Source organism: Caretta caretta, chromosome 14 (assembly GCF_965140235.1).
Source record: "Caretta caretta isolate rCarCar2 chromosome 14, rCarCar1.hap1, whole genome shotgun sequence".
Lineage (NCBI taxonomy): Eukaryota > Metazoa > Chordata > Testudines > Cheloniidae > Caretta > Caretta caretta.
This window is the reverse complement of record NC_134219.1, coordinates 8,501,809-8,522,163: the sequence shown is the minus strand read 5'-3', so window position 1 is coordinate 8,522,163 and position 20,355 is coordinate 8,501,809. Positions and strand designations below refer to the sequence as shown.

At 41.6% G+C, this 20,355-nt stretch overlaps 1 protein-coding gene across 9 annotated transcripts in view; it reads right to left on the bottom strand.

Annotated features, from left to right (window-relative positions):
• The window catches only part of BPTF (bromodomain PHD finger transcription factor), a 93,658-nt gene extending 75,941 nt beyond the window's left edge, over positions 1–17,717 (bottom strand). For all 9 annotated transcript variants that reach the window (XM_048819219.2, XM_048819217.2, XM_048819222.2 and 6 more), the window contains exon 1: positions 16,851–17,717. In XM_048819219.2, coding sequence (XP_048675176.2) covers positions 16,851–17,493 — 643 coding nt within the window. In that variant the 5' untranslated portion in view covers positions 17,494–17,717. The remainder of the gene's footprint in view (positions 1–16,850) is intronic.
• Positions 17,718–20,355: the final 2,638 nt, after the last annotated feature.

The window sequence follows — 20,355 nt, the reverse complement described above, 5'->3', positions numbered from 1 at the left end:
TGGAACAATCTGGAGAATAATCCAGTAGCTGTGGTCCTATTCAAAATTTTTTTCACTGAAACGTTCAACCAAATGCAAGGGAATCTACTAACAAATGTAATTTTTGCTGCCCAAGTTTTGAATTAAAAGAGCTCCTCTATGTACTATAAAGGTGGCCACAGAAGAAGAGTAAGAAGCCCAAAGAGAGAGAAAGATAGGTCTGGATCATCTTCAATGTTGACTTAAAATCATCAGGCTTTCAAAATATGAACTCTGTACTCAGAGTTCAGAAGTGAACTAGAAAGGATATGACTGGCTAGGAGACTGGAGAAAACTGAAGGCTTCACCCTGACCCCTCAGATACTTAGATTGAGCTACATTTCTCTGATTCAGTTGTGTATTCCCAGCCTAAGAGGCAAAATTGATATATATCATAAATAAATAAAGACAATCAAGTGGAGCATTCCTAGCCTTTCCTGTCATGGTGAAAAAAAAAATTTTTTTTAAGTACTTTGAGGAGAAACTGCTGGTCTCAAATGCAAAGAAAAAAAGCTTATAACTGGTCAAAATATGGAGAAGCCTTACAATGTATTTACCAAAATGAAGCACTTCAGTTCAGCATATGAAATAATGCACCAGTTACAGTTATATTCTTCCCATCATGCTCCAACTTCTACTGAAACAATCTATTTATATAGTGATACACACACTGTGGTCTCCGATGACCCTCAGAAGAAGTAAAATACCAGTTACATTACTTCTCACACCTGCTTCAATTATTAAACTGAGCTCTTAACTTCAGGACATAGGTTGCAATTAGCATTCAAGTATCTTCTGACACCTCTTTGCCTCTAGTTTGCCTTGGTATAAAGCAGAAAGGGGTAAATTGCAATAAATCTAAGGGGTGGCAAATGAGCAATGATAGGTCACATTATGCAATATTAAATTCACATGCAGTATGCACCTAATCAATTTCCTGTGTTACACTTTTATAAATTGCCTGTTTACAGCCTAGCATACCTGGTTCTCCTTTACACTACTTCAAATTCCACTTCAACACACATTATTTGACAGCCTCTCCTTAAGACCTCAGAGCCATCTCTCTCAGCTTAGGCACACTTTGTTTTGACAGGTTTCAGAGTAACAGCCGTGTTAGTCTGTATTCGCAAAAAGAAAAGGAGTACTTGTGGCACCTTAGAGACTAACCAATTTATCTGAGCATGAGCTTTTGTGAGCTACAGCTCACTTCATCGGATGCATACCATGGAAACTGCAGCAGACTTTATATACACACAGAGAATATGAAACAATACCTCCTCCCACCCCACTGTGCTGCTGGTAATAGCTTATCTAAAGTGATCATCAAGTTGGGCCATTTCCAGCACAAATCCAGGTTTTCTCACCCTCCACCCCCCCCCCACACACAAATTCACCCTCCTGCTGGTAATAGCCTATCCAAAGTGACAACTCTCTACACAATGTGCGTGATGATCAAGGTGGGCCATTTCCTGCACAAATCCAGGTTCTCTCACCCCCTCACCCTCCTCCAAAAAACTCACACACAAACTCACTCTCCTGCTGGTAATAGCTCATCTAAAGTGACCACTCTCCCTACAATGTGCATGGTAATCAAGGTGGGCCATGTCCAGCACAAATCCAGGCTCTCTCACCCCCCCCCCCTTTTTTCCAGGGACACACACACACACAAACTCACTCTCCTGCTGGCAATAGCTCATCCAAACTGACCACTCTCCAAGTTTAAATCCAAGTTAAACCAGAACGTCTGGGGGGGTGGGGGTAGGAAAAAACAAGGGGAAATAGCCACTCCCAGTCTCTATTTAAGCCTAAATTAATAGTATCCAATTTGCAAATGAATTCCAATTCAGCAGTTTCTCGCTGGAGTCTGGATTTGAAGTTTTTTTGTTTTAAGATAGCGACCTTCACGTCTGTGATTGCGTGACCAGAGAGATTGAAGTGTTTTCCGACTGGTTTATGAATGTTATAATTCTTGACATCTGATTTGTCTCCATTTATTCTTTCACGTAGAGACTGTCCAGTTTGACCAATGTAAATGGCAGAGGGGCATTGCTGGCACATGATGACGCTACCAGCACTCCCAGCTACCTTCGAGACACCACTGACTTCCTGAGGAAACTTCAATCCATCGGTGATCTTCCTGATAACCCCATCCTGGCCACTATGGATGCAGAAGCCCTCTACACCAACATTCCACACAAAGATGGACTACAAGCCGTCAAGAACACTATCCCCGATAATGTCACGGCTAACCTGGTGGCTGAACTTTGTGACTTTGTCCTTACCCATAACTATTTCACATTTGGGGACAATGTATACCTTCAGATCAGCGGCACTGCTATGGGTACCCGCATGGCCCCACAGTATGCCAACATTTTTATGGCTGATTTAGAACAACGCTTCCTCAGCTCTCGTCCCCTAAAGCCCCTACACTACTTGCGCTATATTGATGACATCTTCATCATCTGGACCCATGGAAAAGAAGCCCTTGAGGAATTCCACCATCATTTCAACAACTTCCATCCCACCATCAACCTCAGCCTGGTCCAGTCCACACAAGAGATCCACTTCCTGGACACTACAGTGCTAATAAACGATGGTCACATAAACACCACCCTATACCGGAAGCCTACTGACCGCTATTCCTACCTACATGCCTCCAGCTTTCACCCTGACCACACCACACGATCCATCATAGAGTGCTGGTAGCATAGGGCCTGAGGAGGGAGTCTACATAGCCAGACAATCCTGCTGTCAGGGTGCCAATGCCTGAGATGATGGGGCGCCCAGGATTTCCAGGTTTATGGATCTTGGGTAGCAGATAGAATATCCCAGGTCGGGGTTCCAGGGGTGTGTGTGTGCGGATTTGATCTTGTGCTTTTTCAGGAAGTTTCTTGAGCAAATGCTGTAGTTGCTTTTGGTAACTCGCAGTGGGATCATAGGGTAATGGCTTGTAGAAACTCGTGTTGGAGAGCTGCCGAGCAGCCTCTTGTTCATATTCCGACCTATTCATGATGACAACAGCACCTCCTTTGTCAGCCTTTTTGATTATGATGTCAGAGTTGTTTCTGAGGCTGTGGATGGCATTGCGTTCCGCATGGCTGAGGTTATGGGGCAAGTGATGCTGCTTTTCCACAATTTCAGCCCGTGCACGTCGGCGGAAGCACGAAAGCTCATGCTCAAATAAATTGGTTAGTCTCTAAGGTGCCACAAGTACTCCTTTTCACTTTGTTTTGAGTAATTCAGCAATGTATACAGAGTGGCTTCCAGAACCAAGCAAGAAAAGCATACAAAAGTTGCAGAACATTTTAGGAAAGAACAATACCCAGCCATTTCTTATATGAATGGCTTAGCTGCATGGTATTTAGGCCAATCTTGGGCTTTTATACTATTTGTTAATATGGTTGGTGTTATATCCTCCCTCACAAAGCCTGAAGATTATGAGACAGACACAGAAGACAAGATGCACTGGAATATTCAGAAGACAATGTTACATGTGTGTAAACGTATTATTGTTAGTACATGTAGCACAGAACTGTAATAACAATAAGTCAGTCAGGAAAAAGAATGACAACTTTACAGAAAAGAAATCATCAAATAATCTAGTCTCTATTGAAGAATCTGTACTTTCTGGGTAAACTGTTCCTAAATTCTGCACCACTGTGGCAGCTTCATTTAAACTAAAATTAATTTATGATTACACATGAAATCAAACCAGGAGTACCACAGCCCATTTTGATATTAAATTCAATTTTACACCATCCCATATTTACAATATTCTATATATGTTTTTGTACTGACAATACATAATTACACTGCAGAATTTGTTACTGGTGAAGCTGAGAAGTTGGGCATTTGAAGAGGATGAACCTGGGACTTTTGGCACCTTCCGTGGCAAGAGAGAGTTTTGGACCATGGCACAACCACATTATATTTGTGTGTATGATTCTGATAAGCATCATCTATAGGTTTTGGAATTATTCCATTGAGATGGATAGTGCAGTTACCAACTCTCAGAGCTATTACATTCAAATTCTTTCTCAAAGAAAAAGGCTTTTAAAGATAAAAAATAAAAGCTTGGATTCAGAAGTACAATTCTGCAACAATGGTTGGATTCAACTTTCCAAAATCCAAATTCAGTTTATTTCTTCTTTTAGAATCTCAGGGAAGTCCCAATTTTTCAAAAGTAATTTCAGATATTTTACTTTAAGAATATGGATATTTTGATTTGTGACTTCAACTGGATACATCATTAATCACATGAATTTCTCAGTCTAAGAGATGAACAATAATTAGGGCTGCCGATTAATCGCATTTAACTCATGCGATTAACTCAAAAAATTAATCTTGATTAATCAGTTTTAATTGCACTGTTAAACAATAGTAGACCAATGGCAATTTATTAAATATTTTGGATGTTTTTCTACTTTTTTAAAGATATTGATTTCAATTACAACAGTATACAAAGTTGACAGTGCTCACTTTATATTATTTTTATTACAAATATTTGCACTGCAAAAATGGCAAACAAAATAGTATTTTTCAATTCACCTCATACAAGTACCATCTCTATCGTGCAATCTTTATCGTGTAAGTGCAATTTACAAATGTAGATTTTTTTTGTTACATAACTGCACTCAAAAACAAAACGATGTAAAACTTTAGAGCCTACAAGTCCACTCAGTCCTACTTCTTGTTCAGCCAATTGCTAAGACAAACAAGTTTGTTTACATTTACGGGAGATAATGCTGGCCGCTTCTTATTTATAATGGCGCCTGAAAGTGAGAACAGGTGTTTGCATGGCACTTTTATAGCCGGCATGCAATGTATTTACACGCCAGTTATGCTAAACTTTCGTATGCCCCTTCATGCTTCAGCCACCATTCCAGAGGACATGCTTCCATGCTGATGATGCTCATTAAAAAAAATAATGTATTAATTAAATTTGTGACTGAACTCCTTGGAAGAGAATTGTATATCTCTTACTCTGTTTTACCTTCGTTCTGCCATATATTTCATGTTATAGCAGTCTCGGATGATGACGACCAAGCATATGTTGTTCATTTTAAGAACACTTTCACCACAAATTTGATAAAACACAAAGAAGGTACCAATGTGAGATTTCTAAAGATAGCTATATCACTCAACCCAAGGTTAAGAATCTGAAGTGCCTTCCAAAATCTGAGAGGGATGAGGTACAGACCATGCTTTCAGAAGTCTTAAAGGAGCAACACTCCGATGCAGAAACTATAGAAACCGAACCACCAAAAAAGAAAGACAACCTTTCTCCTGGTGGCATCTGACTCAGATGATGAAAGTGAACTTGCGTCGATCCACACTGCTTTGATAGTTATCGAGCAGAACCCATTATCAACATGGATGCATGCCCTCTGAAACAGTGGTTGAAGCATGAAGGGACATACGAATCTTTAGTGCATCCGGCACATAAATATCTTGCAACGCCGGCTACAACAATGCCATGTGAACGCCTGTTCTTGCTTTCAGGTGATATCGTAAACAAGAAGTGGGCAGCATTATCTCCTGCAATGTAAAGCAACTTGTTTATCTGTGTGATTGGCTGAACAAGAAGTAGGACTGAGTGGACTTGTAGGCTCTAAATTTTACATTGTTTTATTTTTGAATGCAGTTCTTTTTTTGTACATAATTCTACATTTGTAAGTTCAACTTTCATGATAAACAGACTGCACTACAGTACTTGTATTAGATTAACTGAAAAATACTATTTCTTTTGTTTTTTACAGTGCAAATATTTGTAATAAAAATAAATATAAAGTGAGCACTGTATACTTTGTATTGTGTTGTAACTGAAATCAGTATATTTGAAAACGTAGAAAATATCCAAAACTATTTAAATAAATGGTATTCTATTATTGTTTAATCAGGCGATTAATCGCAATTAATTTTTTTTAATTGCTGGACAGCTCTAACAATAATATGACTACAGAGGGAGCATTTACATTATAACCCATTATTTTCAAGTATACACATCTCCCCAAAAGCTTCCCTTTGGACTGAGATTTAAGATTACCTTGCAAAACTGTTTGGCTTTTTTCTGAAGATGTCTTCCATGGTTAAGTTTTCAGACACTGAGATTTGACAATTTACTTTTTAAAAAAAAGTCTAACTTGTCATGTCTACACTGGAGGTTAGGTCAAAACTACAGCACTTGGGGCACAACATTTTGTACAGTCATGAGCCATGTAGCTAGGTCGATCTATTTTTTAAATGCAGACAGGCCTTAGCCTTTGTCTATTTAAGAAAGTTACACCAACTCTAAACGTAAGATTTTAAACCAATTTAGTTAAACTAGTACAAACCTGTGTGGACACTTATTTTGGTTTAAAACTAGGCTTCGCTTGGTTTAACTTTATTAATGCTAAACTAAAATAAACCACACAAACTGAATTAAAAAAGTGTCCACACAGAGGTGTGTATCAGTTTAAACTGTTCAAAAGCCAATATAAATTAAACTGGTGTAGCTTTCTCATGCAGACATGACTTTAGACATCTCTTTCTTCAGCTTTATTAAAAGATTTAAAAAAATCAGATCACATGTACACACTAACAGCTGTATTCATAACAATTACACACTGAAATACATGCATGGGGCATGGTTATTTTGATGTCACCAATACATATGCATCAGAGTCAGATTTACTCCACTTTTATGTACCACTTCAAGTTCGCTATTTCCCTTACAGTCAGTTTATAGCTGTTTTCTCTCACATAGCAACAGAAAGGAATATTTTAAAAAAGAAAGAAAACGTGATTGTAAAAACCACAACAAATTGTCAGAAGGACTCAGAAGCAGGTGTAATACCTGAAACTACTTTTCATTTTTTATTTTAGTTGGCTAGATTTCAAGTTGATGGGGTCTAAATTTAAACCTAACACTTAAAGAGTCATACTATTCATACTTTTGGTTGCAACAAAGAAGCAGGACTTTATTTCATGAGTAATGCATCCTTTCACAACTCATGCATACCCTTTCACCTAGTCCCTGAATCAAAATCCCACCAGCAAGGCCATTCTGGGTGAGCCCAATCAAAGCAGGAGCAGAACTCCACTCCTGCTCAACTCATGTTCCATGGCTTTCTAGTGATCTAGGGTATGCATGAAACCCTACCGCTCAGCAGCAGTTTCCAGATGAGAAAGCCTGATTTAGCAGCCCCTTCCCATTTTCTACTCTCTGACTGAGGAGATGGTTGTATTTAAAACTAAAGAATAAACAATGTAATTGATGTGGCACCAATTATTCAAGTATTAATAATGAAAGAGCATTCATATAAATCTAATATGCCCAGATCAGAAAGCTCTGACTTGAAGCATCAAGATAATTGGTGTGTTGACAAACACACACTTATAACTGCTCGACACAGAAGCTGTATAAGAATTCTGCAGCCACGTACTATAAATTTCTTAAATTCTTTTAACAAAATGACAAGAGATGGCTGCATGGTATGGTCACTATGCCAACAGATTTTCTAAATTTAAGCTATACACAGCCACAAGTTCTAATGAACTTTTGGAGGCCCCTAGAAAATAAATCCTCAATCCAAGAATGACAGGTTTCAGAGTAACAGCCGTGTTAGTCTGTATTCGCAAAAAGAAAAGGAGTACTTGTGGCACCTTAGAGACTAACCAATTTATTTGAGCATGAGCTTTCGTGAGCTACAGCTCACTTCATCGGATGCATACTGTGGAAACTGCAGCCTGTCAATCCAAGAATGACATTTTGTAATATAGAGGCTCGATCCTCACAACCCTCAGTATGAATAATGTATGAGAGGAATCTGGGATTGTCACTGGAGAGGCAGACTTACAGTTTATTGGTGCAGCACAGAAAAAAAATGTTGTTAACTTAGTGCAACCCCTTATTGTGTATACAATTCTACTGGTAGGAAGGAATTTTTACCAGTATAATATGTTTCACCAATCCCCACCATGACATCCAGTTCAAATCTAGGAATAAAGGGGCACTCTCTACCACTTAATCCTTGTTATTTTTGCTGAGATCATCATCAAAGCTGTCCATTAGTACCAACTTTGATGGACAAACATCTACATCACAAAATTCACCAAACAGGAATGGAACAGAGATCAAACTCATTTTACAGTGAACAATTAGCAAGCAGCCAACAATTTTGGTCACTGCTTCCTTGGGCTGGATTCAACCCATAAACCTAGGTATTAGATAACATGTAACTCAATACTAACAAATGCATGGATTTGGGACTTCAGAAATCTTCATTCCAATAACAGGAAAATTGAATATTTATTTAAAGAGGGCATTCAAAGGTTTTTCAAGCCCACAACTGACTTTACAAGGTCCTTTAGAATTTTCCCTCCCCGACTGCTTTTCCCACGAACATCCACAACACACCTTTCGAGATTCATGGATCCCACACATGCCTATCACAACATGTGGTGTATCTCATCCACTGCACTAAATGCCCCAACAACAACTATGTCAGTGACACCAGACACTCACTATGCTCTCGAACCAACACCCTCCAAAAAATGAGAAAAGATAAAAAACAACTATCACCTGTGGGTGAACACTTCACAAAGCGATCACTCTATATCTGACCTATCAGTCCTCATCCTCAAAGGAAACCTGCACAATACTTTCAAAAGATGACCCTAGGAGCTTAAATTCATTACTCTGATAGACACTAAAAATCGTGGACTGAAAAAAAGACAGTGGATTTATGGCTTATTACAACAATCTGTAACTCACTAACCCTCTCTTTTTGTCCTATGACTACAGAAGTGTTAACGGGCCACTCTACCCTAGATGGTCCCTTGCAAAATATGCTGACTACTTAGGCTGCTAAACAAAGTTTGGCACACCTTGCATTTTGCTGTGATGCTGGGAGTGCCTTTTCCAGACCTGAAGAGTAGCTTGAATGCTTGTCTCTCTCACCAATAGAAGTTGGTCCAAGAAAAGATACTACCACACCCACTTGTCCCTCTAATATCCTGGGACCAACACGGCTACAATTACATTGCATATATCTGTGTCACTGTGCCCATTCTTATCCCTATTTCTTTTATTTTATAACCCACAATAAGCACCCATTAGGTCTGTGAGCACTTTTCCAGTTAATTATTGTGTATTTTAATTGTAAAACAAATACAATAAAGACTAAATGATTCAATTATTCACCTGTTAATCAAAAACCAAGCTGTATCTTATATCCCATATACTGCCACTTCTAAATGTATTAGAAGAGATGGCCTTTGCAGCAGATCCTGAAAGTTAACAAAGGTGGGCTCTGGTGGGCAGGAAAGAAACAAATTCCAGTGGGAGGGACCTTCATGGAGAAGGCCTTCTCAGAAGCCCCCTCTTGTTTAAATGGAGTGTATTCCAGCTAACCACAAATGCAGTAGCGTCACACAAGGAGAAGCAATCTCTCAGCTAACCAGGTCCAAAACCAATTTGAAAGTTATAAAGAACCAACAAACTGAATTCCAATCAGAAGTCAAGGGAAGGTTTAAACTCTACTTCCACCAAAGACAGTTACTGCCATGCCTTAAATTGACCAAACATAATCTCGAGACCAATAGGAGCTGCTTCCAGCATCTGCTAGACCAGAAAGCTCTCAACTAATTTTAGTTTCTCTCCTCCAAAACCTTCCCCTTAACTTTCCTTGACAATAGGAACAGCCAGGCCAGGTAAAATGTAAGTAATGAATTATAATCCTCCTTCAATTACCTGCCAAGACCTCAGTTCAGGGTTTTGTGTTATATCATCACCTTTTACAGAGGCCAGGAGACACACAAAAGAGCACATGGAACAAAAGGATGTTCCCTGTCCTATTAGGAAAAGGACCTCGTCAGGTTGTACAAAAAAAAAAAACAACCCAAGCCCATAATTCAGTATTCAGATCTTAGCAGGTGAAGAGTTTTGCAGCTCCAAGAAGAGGAGAGATTACTTGTTTGTATTTGGTGACAGTTCCCACAGAATCTTTCAAACAATGTAATTCATACATAACCCAGTCAGACTAGTTATGTACTAAAATAAAACCTGGATTTTCTTCCAGATTTAGGACCAATACACAGCATCTTCAACGTGAAGGTTTATTCCCAATTAATAATGTGCTGCTCTGGAGGCATGAGGATTCCCTAGAAACAGGTGCTCTCCTCAGCTCCTACCTAGTAGGCATTCTCACTTTTCAATACATTGCCAAGCTTAGTCAAAGAGAACCTTTTTTTAAAGATTTGTTTTTAACAGATATGAAAAGAGGCAGTTTTAAAGATCAGTTGATTGCTACACTATATATTATTTTGAGTTATCCAAGCTTCAGATAAAAGTGCTGTGCCACAGAACTTTTCATAGTTTGAGGAGATGATATAACTAGAGCTAGGCACAAACTAGATTTTCTATATCCAGGAAAATTCGCAATTTTGAGGGTTTTTTCATTCCAAAATGGAAAGAAAATTAAAAAACCATATTTCCTGTAAAATAATTTTTTAAAAATTGTTTTGGGTCATTCTTTTTATTTCACATTTTTATATTATATAATAAAAAAAACAAAGAAGTCATTCTGAAAGGGAAAATCATTCTATTCCAAAGAGGTCGAAATGGAACGTTTCAACCTCACCAAAATACTTTTTCAATTTTTCTTTCAAAATGAAATTTCATACACCGAGACATGTTTCCAAAAAATGTTTCAGTTTCAACAAATAAGCATTTTCCGACAGAAAAACATTCAGTCAAAAAATTTCTGACCAGCTCTACTCACAACTATGGGACCAGTTTGGATGTTGCTATGCAAAAGGTGCACCTTTTTTCAGTTTCCTTATATTGCTTGAAAAAGAAATCAAGATTAGCCACAGAAATTGTACCAGCTTCCTATAAAACACCACACACCAAATTGTTTGTAGAACCGTGGCACAGACAGCAGGGATGAGACAGCAGAATATGGTCCTTTGACTGGAGCTTGAGCATCATTTTCTGGGCTCAATTTATGATTTATAGAATATTGCACTCCCCTGTGAGCCACTGAACCTGACCCAAACATACACCCCTCCCTTCCCCACCACTTACACTGCTGTGAAATGGAATTTGAAGTTATTGTGGCTTTTTTTTTTTTTTTTGAGCATCAAGGATGTCAGCACACTTCTAAAAACAGTGGGTGTTAGTTGCTTCTGAAACAAGCAGATACACGCTGGTTTTACATAAGTTTAGCTTCTTAAAAACCTGACCATCTGCATGAAAACTATATGGATCCCTCTAAATACTAGTCAACTACAAAGATGATGTCATTTCCTAAACTACTTCCCACATCCTTTTAAATGTTTTGGTGAATAGTATGAGATATACTGTATCAATACTTAAGTACAGTGTGGCCATTTGAGAGGTACTCATAGTCACCTATCATCTAAGCAAAATTTCAACCCAGGGATCCAAAATTGAAAATGTACAGGATTAATGCAATTTAGCTACTTTTTCAGCAATTTAGGATGACTGACAGCTTTACTTTATTATTAGTGGAGCTACAATTATGTTCACCATATGTAGACTTAATTTAGGAATTAGAATAATGTATATTTAAATTTCTCCATGGAAAAAAACAAGAAAATCTATCAAAAAGTATATTCATCAATTATAATAATTATTTGTTTGTATATTAATACCATGTGACACTGAGGTCATAGGTCAAATTTGAAACCTTACTGCAGAACTAGAAGAAAGTTACAAGGTAGCTGGTATGGCACAATATTCAACTGCTAATAAGCCAAGAAGGAGTCCAGATCCAACTATTCACACAAAGAATGCTCCTTTTTAAAATGTATGCAAATAGACCATAATTGTTTAGGATTTTATTTTAAATGGATTTTTACGGAATTCTTGAGCTGGCATGCAAATTCTCCCCTTTCTGGTAAAAGCTGCAAGTCAATGCAACACAATTAGGCACAAACCTATTCACTTGTTCTTTTGCACAAACTTCTCACTAGGATTGTCAAATCATCGCTTGTGTTCCTTCATAATAAGCATGATATCTTGGTGACATCTCCTCTACATAATTAAACCACCAGTTAGAGACTTACTCAAGAGAAGCCATGCCAGGTTTTATTTAAAGCCCAGTGCATGCTGGGTAAAGACCTCAGGAGTTTAGTCAGTGCTGTGTGAATATTCCGACAGTGCAGACACGATCAGTAAAGTTTTGTTTACATACCTCAATACCAAACCTTAGTGCCTTCATTTAAGTAACTCCCCATTTAAATAACTCTCCTTCATTTAAATAACCTGGGACATAAAAGAATATTATGCAATAAAAATTACAAACAGTTAAAAAGTTTGAGAGATGTGCAACACTTATAATTCTCCAATAGAATAATTCTGCTACAAAAGTAAGAGCACTCTGGTAAAGTGACTCGTTTCAGAAGGAAATAATGATGGCTTATAGCTGCATTAACTTTCACATTGACAGAATCCAAGTCAAGAAATTTAATGAAGTGTTTATACGTAGTCCTCTGGCTCTTCACAAATCCAGTGCTTTCGAATAATTTGTCAGCCACACTGACATTACATTCTCTCACTTAGCCAAAACCCTGATTTTAAGACATGCTGCAAGAACCAACTGCTTTCCCAGGGTTTTGTGGGACAAGGAGAAAATAACTGAGACGGAGGGTAAGATAAGACTGACTGTTCGGGAATCACAGAATATCAGGGTTGGAAGGGACCTCAGGAGGTCATCTAGTCCAACCCCCTGCTCAAAACAGGACTGATCCCCAATTTGATCATCCCAGCCAGGGCTTTGTCGAGCCTGACCTTAAAAACTTCTAAGGAAGGAGATTCCACCACCTCCCTAGGTAACGCATTCCAGTGTTTCACCACCCTCCTAGTGAAAAAGTTTTTCCTAATATCCAACCTAAATCTCCCCCACTGCAACTTGAGACCATTACTCCTTGTTCTGTCATCTGCTACCACTGAGAACATCCTCTTTGGAAACCCCTTTCAGGTAGTTGAAAGCAGCGATCAAATCCCCCCTCATTCTTCTCTTCCGTAGACTAAACATCCCCAGCCTCTCCTCATAACTCATGCATTCCAGTCCCCTAATCATTTTTGTTGCCCTCCACTGGACTCCTTCCAATTTTTCCACATCCTTCTTGTAGTGTGGGGCCCAAAACTGGACACAGTACTCCAGATGAGGCCTCACCAATGTCGAATAGAGGGGAACGATCACGTCCCTCGATCTGCTGGCAATGCCCCTACTTATACATCCCAAAATGCCATTGGCCTTCTTGGCAACAAGGGCACACTGTTGACTCATATCCAGCTTCTCGTCCACTGTAACCCCCAGGTCCTTTTCTGCAGAACTGCTGCCTAGCTATTCGGCGTGCTTAAACATGTGGTTTTAAATTAAGCAATGTACCTGAAGTATTGGATATGCATAATTACATCATAACAAGCTTAAAGTAAAAGGTTACAGTGGACAGGTGGTGGCAACAATGTTTTGAAATACAGAACACAAAGGATAACTATTTCAAAATTTGCTTGCCAAAATAATGGAAGTCAAAGGCATAACAGAGTAGGGATACCTGGTTCAGGGGTGTGTCAAACTACAGTAAATTAGCTGAACTAATCAAAGTCCCACGACTGATGCTTGCTCCCCCAGCAAAAGAAAAAACATCACATCCCTTGGAAGCAACAAGCAGCCATAATGGTTGTGCTTACAACTGAATCTGACTGCAGTAATTGTCAAGCTTTATATCAATGCCATAATGATATTCCTAAGACTTTTTTTTATTTCCTAAACTTTAAATTCAAGTAACATCAAAAGTAGTAGATACTCCAATATGCACATTCAAGAGATATCACTAACTTTCCAGTAGAGCAAAAAAACTGAAGCCCTTTTTTCTCCACACAATGCACAGACAACCTGTGGAACTCCTTGCCCGAGGATGTTGTGAAGGCCAAGACTATAACAGGGTATAAAAATGAACTAGATACATTCATGGAGGACAGGTCCATTAATGGCTATTACCCAGGATGGGCGGGGATGGAGTCCCTAGCCTCTCTTTGTTAGAAGCTGGGAAATGGGCAACAGGGGATGGATCACTTGATATAACCTGCTCTGTTCATTCCCCCTGGGGCACCTGGCATTGGCCACTGTCAGAAGACAGGATACTGAGCTAGATGGACCTTTGGTCTGACCCAGTATAGTCGTTCTTATGTTCTAGGGACATTCACCATGATGTTATCTTTCAATATAAGAATACAATTCTTAAAAGTTTAAAAATCTCTCTCATTCAGGTAAACTGAATGTGATTTCTGCTTGAAGTGTCCACATAAGGCTGGTGAGAAGTGTTTGACTGACACTTGTACTTAAATTGTCTGCACAGCACAGGCAGCAGCATCATAATTTCCTCTCACACATCTCTGCAAAAATGCTGCAACTGTGAATAGGACCACACCTCCAATGAAAGGGGAGTTCAGGTTCCATTCCCAAATCACTTCTAGGATCTGATGAGATTAAGATGTCAGTTATTGCTACCTGTAAGTGGCAGTCTTTGTGATAGATGTATTTGTTCAGCAGGAACTGGACACAGACTTACAGCTGGCCAAACTAAAAGTTGGTATTTTATTATTCATCAACTTCAATAAGCAACATTAGTCATCACTTGCTTCTTTTCTGAAGATAAGAATTTGAGAAGCAACTTAAGGCACAAAATTATTTAAGTAACTTAAAAAGTAAGCCTTTCAGCATACCGCTAAAATACCAGCCATGCTACAATATAACTGGCAACTCAGCAACAAGTATGGGGTCTATATATGTGATACCTCAAAAGACAACATTAAATGTACACATTTTTAAATTTGAGATTTAAACTCAAATAAGCACATACATTTATAATTCTACCAGTTCTTATAAAGTGTACTATTATTTTAGTGGTAGGCACTTAAATACCACATACGTGTGTATGCATACAGTGACAATACACACACGTGCCCAAAGCTCTCTTTAATTTAGGTACTTTTTCTCAAGACTTGAGTATTTCTATATTGTATTCTGTAAAATGGATCTTACATCTGGATTTTTGGCATCAAAATATTTCTCAGCATAAGCCTATGAAGTCAGCAAACAAATTCTTCCCTTGACCAAACAGGAGAAGGTGGGTAACTACGAAAAGCTCCCACATAACTAAATAGAAACGTAACAGTTAAGAAAATGCAGAATAGTAACTTTCAGTGCTTGGGTCTAACTTAGTACAAGAGTTCATCTTTAAACAAGAACTATTTGAAAGTCATCAAACTGATCAAAGTACTATCCTTACAGGTGAACTAAAATCCATTTTCCAAAAGATGATCTCTCTTTGGCAGTTACATTTAAATTGCCTTGCAATTTCTTTTTAAAAACTACCGCATTTAGAATCCTTAGGATATGAAAGAGGTGCCTTTTAAAAATAATTCTACTCCTTTAGAAGTTTTGAAAGCCACATAATGGCATCCCCATTGCATGTGTCCATTAAGTAGGCAAATAATTAAAACAAGTGACATGTTCTAGCAACCTGAACTTCTTTTTCTCCTTCTCAGAAGTTGTCTATAAGTTGTACAAGACCGCAGAGCTATTTTATTAAGTACAATAAATTCACACAAGCTATCTGTTTTTCTCCCCATACCAAAAACTTAGGCAAACACTCTTGCAATCTATGGCCCAATTCAACAAGTTAATTTAAATTTATGCCTGGGCTTAAATGCCTCCCTGAATCAGGACCTTAAAAAAAAAAAAAAAAAAAGTCAAGCCTAAACTCTACTGGAATGAAAGTAACCCCTAAATTTTAAAAAAGTGGTGCAAATCTAGACAAACCATAATTTTTGAGTTAAGCTTCAAAAACTCCTATAATAAAGCAAATTATGGGAAAAAAGGAGAGCAGAGTTTAAAAACTTGAAAGAAGCCCAGATTTGTTACTGATGTAGAATGAATACATTTTATAATTAAAATAAACTGTAAATCCAAATAATCAAAATGAGCCTCAAACCCCTAATTAATAAACCAAGTTTTAAAGTTTGCCACATTTTAAAATAAATGCAGTGTTTAAAGGCAAGCGTTCTGACGACTTAAACCTACTTCACCTTTGATTTCCATTTTTACCACTTTCAGTTCAATGTTTGGATGTGGGTTTTTTTAAAACATTCCAGTAACTAAAACTGGGTTTAAACCAGTGCAATGAAACCCTGTGAATTTTCCCCCAAACTGCAACAATGCAATCTCCATTTTGAACAATGCACCTCCTTTTCCTTCTAGTAAAGCTAGTTGTGTTCTGTGGCCACTAGACACTGTATGCATGTCTGCAAGGCACACAGAGTTTAATTTCTGGAGGACACCTCATGTTGCATGCACTTCCTTTCCTTGTGTCTACAAGAAGAACTTGATGTTACAGGCATCCTTGTCTATATGTATTTGCAAGGACCCTTTTCGTATGAATGCATATTTTTCCTTTATAAAAGTACCACTGGATGCTCTATACAATTCCTTCGCCACTGTTTGTGAACACTTTCTGGTGTAGCATGCGTCTATGTAATTGCAAGTCCTCTCTCTCTCTGTCTGATAGCATCCCTATGGTGCACATATTATTTCTCCTTCCATGTGAGAGTTTATGAGCACCTTCTCATTCTCAACGCATCTGTGTGGTTACCAGCACCACTTGATTTGCATGCCTCTCTCCCCCCGTGTCTACTTGCAGGCATCCCTTACTATTGCTTGCCTTCCCCCTCCCCTGTGAATGTGTGTTTGCAAACCTAGAGGGAGCATGTGGGGTGCCCTCTCCTTCTTTTACAGTACATCCCACTGACTGTATACCTGGGGTGCTGCTGTAGGTGCTGTGGCTCCTGAAGCTGCTCTCAGTGCAATAGCTGGCATCATCTTCATCCTCCATCTCCTCGGGGTAATCGGAGTCGTCGTCCTCCTCCTCCATGATCTCCTCTTCCTCCTGCTCCTCGGAGTCCTGGTTATCCTCGGGGTCCCCCTCCTCTTCCTCTTCGGACACCACGCTCTCCTCCTCCTCTTCACTCTCATGATCATCGTACACCACTTTGCTGATGCTCCTCCTGGACGAGGCAGCCCTGCCTTGGCTGCTGCAGCTGCCTCCTGCGCCTCCTCCCCCTGCTCCTGCTCCTCCAGCCCCAGCCCTGCCCCTGCCCCTACTGCTGCTGCCTCCCCCACCAGGGGTGCTGCTGCTGCCGCTGCCGCCCTTCCTCTTGCTGCCCGCTCTGGGGGAGGCGGTGGAGGAGGAAGAGGCCTGGACAGCCCCGACCCCCCTCGGCCTGGGCCCCACCGCCTCCACCTGGGCCGAGGCCGCCCACCTGCCCCGACTGCTGCCCCGCTGCCGGGACCTCAGCCCCCCAATGGGGCCCGGTGGGGCGGGCGGAGCCGGGGAGCTCGCCTGAGCGGTGGCCGCCGCAGGCTGCTGCTGCTTGGGCGGCCTGCCTCGCCGGCCCCGCATCTCTGGGCGCTGGCCGAGGGGGGAAGGGAGGGGCGGGGAAGGCTGGGGAGGGCGCTCGGAGTCCGGACAGGCAGCTGCGGGGAAGCTCCCCCCCCTGCGAGGGTTCCGGGCCGGGGAGGGGGGCCGCCGAACTGCGAGGGCCGGGGGATCAATCCGAATTGCCGGCGTCCCGCTCCGGATCGCTACCGGCCGCCATCTTGTTTCTTCGTCTCTGCCTCGGCTCGCTCCGCTCTGACTGGGGGAAGCGGCGGCAGCAGCAGGCCCTGAGCGCCTCACGTGACCTGCCAGACCGCCGAGCTCCGCCAGGTGGCGCTGCGGCGCCGGCCGCTCTTCGGCTGGAGAGCCATGTTAGAGCCCCAGCGGCGGGCAGCGCTCCCAGCCCCCGAGCCCCGCTGCGGGGCTCTCACGCCCCCCTGCGCCGCATCCCTCAGCGCAGAGTAGGGCGCGAGGCTCCCCTCGACCCCCGACAGATTCCCTGGGCCCTACGGCTGCGGCCACCCCAGGGCTCTCCTCACACCACAGCTACAGAGAGCACAGGGGCTGCCCCCGCCCAGGGCTCTCTGCTCCCTGTGGCTAACACCTGCCACAGGGCTCTCTGCTCCCTGTGGCTTTTCTAGCCTCTGCACCTGCCGCAGGGCTCGCCTCACCCTCCTCACAGCTTCAGCTCTTCACACAGTCCAACCCCAGGGCTCCCTCCACTCTATACCTGTGTCCAAAACACGGCATCCCTCCACCCCTTGCCAGCTTCAATCCCTTCTGTCTGCTATTTCCCCCCTGCTCCAGAGTCTAGGCACAGGGCTCTTCCCCCTCTCTAGTGCTGCACAGGCCAGCCATAGCACTCCCACCCAAACCACACACCCTCAGCAGGGATTCTCCCAGCTTCACCAGGCAGAGGGCAGGGCTGTCCTCAGTGTTATCCTCCTATAGCAGCTGGCAGCTCTACTGCACCCCACTTGCATCCAACACAGCCCAGTACCAGGCAGGTAACCGGGCTTGCTCTATTCTATCTTCAGTCTTCATCCCTGTTGTGTGCGTAGCTAAGAACCCTCCTAGACCCCACAATGTCTAACCACAGCCAACACCAAGCAAGCAACAGTGCCAGACCACTAGTGACCAGACAGCAAGTGCGAAAAATCAGGACGGGGGTGGGGGTAATAGGTGCCTATATAAGACAAAGCCCCAAATATCGGGACATAAATCTTCAAGAAAACTGGCCTGTATAGAAAGCTGCATGCAGGGACTTTCATTTCAGACCTGAAATGCCCATAGTAATCCTAGGAGACCCAGCCTATCCCTTAGTCCTGTGGCTCATGCAGCCATACATTGGAAACCTTGACAGCAGCAAGGCGTGCTTCAACAACAGGCTCAGCAGGTGCAGAAGGACAGTAGAATGTGTGCTTGGCAGATTAAAGGGTTGCTGATGCTGCCTTTTTGTCAGGACATCAATGAGGAAAATCTTCCCATGGTCATAGCAGCCTGCTGTGCTCTGCATAACATTTGTGAAGCCAAAGGGGAAAAGTTTGGAGCATTGAGGTGGATTGTCTGGAGGATGATTTTGAGCAGCCAGATGCCAGGGTTATTAGAGGGGCTCAATGGGGGGCCATTTGAATCAGGGAGGCTTTGAAGCAGCATTTTGACAATGAGACCCACAATAGGTCTTTCTGTAATGCATTCAGCCGGACACTGTTTACTTGCCACCTCGCATGACCCTTGTAATGATTCCTGCCTGAACATTAATTGTAGTCTGCCAATGTGCCAATTGCCACTGTGTATACATTTCTATTGCAACCACCTTGTGTAGGTCACAAATAAAGAATCAGTGTCTTTTTAAGACTAAATTTTTCTTAAACAGCAATACACAGATTAACATTTCTTAAAAAGGTCATGACACTGAGCAGCACTCTCTGAAATGAGGATTTCACAGCTGTGTGTAAGTCCAGCTGCTGTTATGGAAAATGTCCTTGGGGTGGAATGCAAGAGGTACTAACACAGCCCAGGAACATGCATGGGGAGGGCATGGAATGCAGTTCTGTATGGGCTGCAGGGGGCATCAAGCACACGTGTTCTGCCTGCAGCAGAATCAGGGACCTGAGCATCTCTGTTTGGTCTTTCATGCGTTTTCTCATCTGCTCCTGACTCTCTATTATCCGCTCCTGCCCCCTCTCCTCTCTTGCTATCCATGTCTAGTTTTTCATTTACAGTCTCTCTCCAGGCTCTGTGCTTGCTATTGGCTTGAACAGATGATTGCAGCACTTCTCAAAACATGTCCTTCTTACTCCTCCTCATTCACCTCCTTATCTGATGGAGGTACTCCGCCGATGTGTAGGAGCTGTCCCTCAAGAACATATCTGCAGAAACAAGAAAAAGCAATACACAGAGTCAGTATTGTGTGTGCACTCACAGTCTTGAATCATAAAAGTTATACACCTTTTTCTCACTTTCCCTTGGCAAGCACACAGCATGGCCAAAACATTAAACATAGTGAGTTCACCCTGGGGGGGGGGGTGAACAAGTGCAAGATGAGACAAAGGGGTCTGGTTGGCTTCAGAAGGGAATCAGCACAAGTGGCTAGGGACACTATTCTGAATACTGGCATCATTTTCCACAAATGGGGGGTGATCAAGCTGAAATCACACTCCTGAGGGTAACTGAAGATGCAAGGGTGCATCTCCTGCATGTGTGCGACTTCAAATTGGGTCCATATGCTGCTTGCCTGTGTGCTGCTTTGGTTCCTGCAGAAGTAATTGCCTATTAACATGGAAAAGTTTCCTACAATAGGGAAAGAAACAAAGCAGCTCTGCCAAGGAATCTTTGGCCGAGGATTGCAGAGTACCTACAGGCAAGTTTCCTAGAGATCTCTAT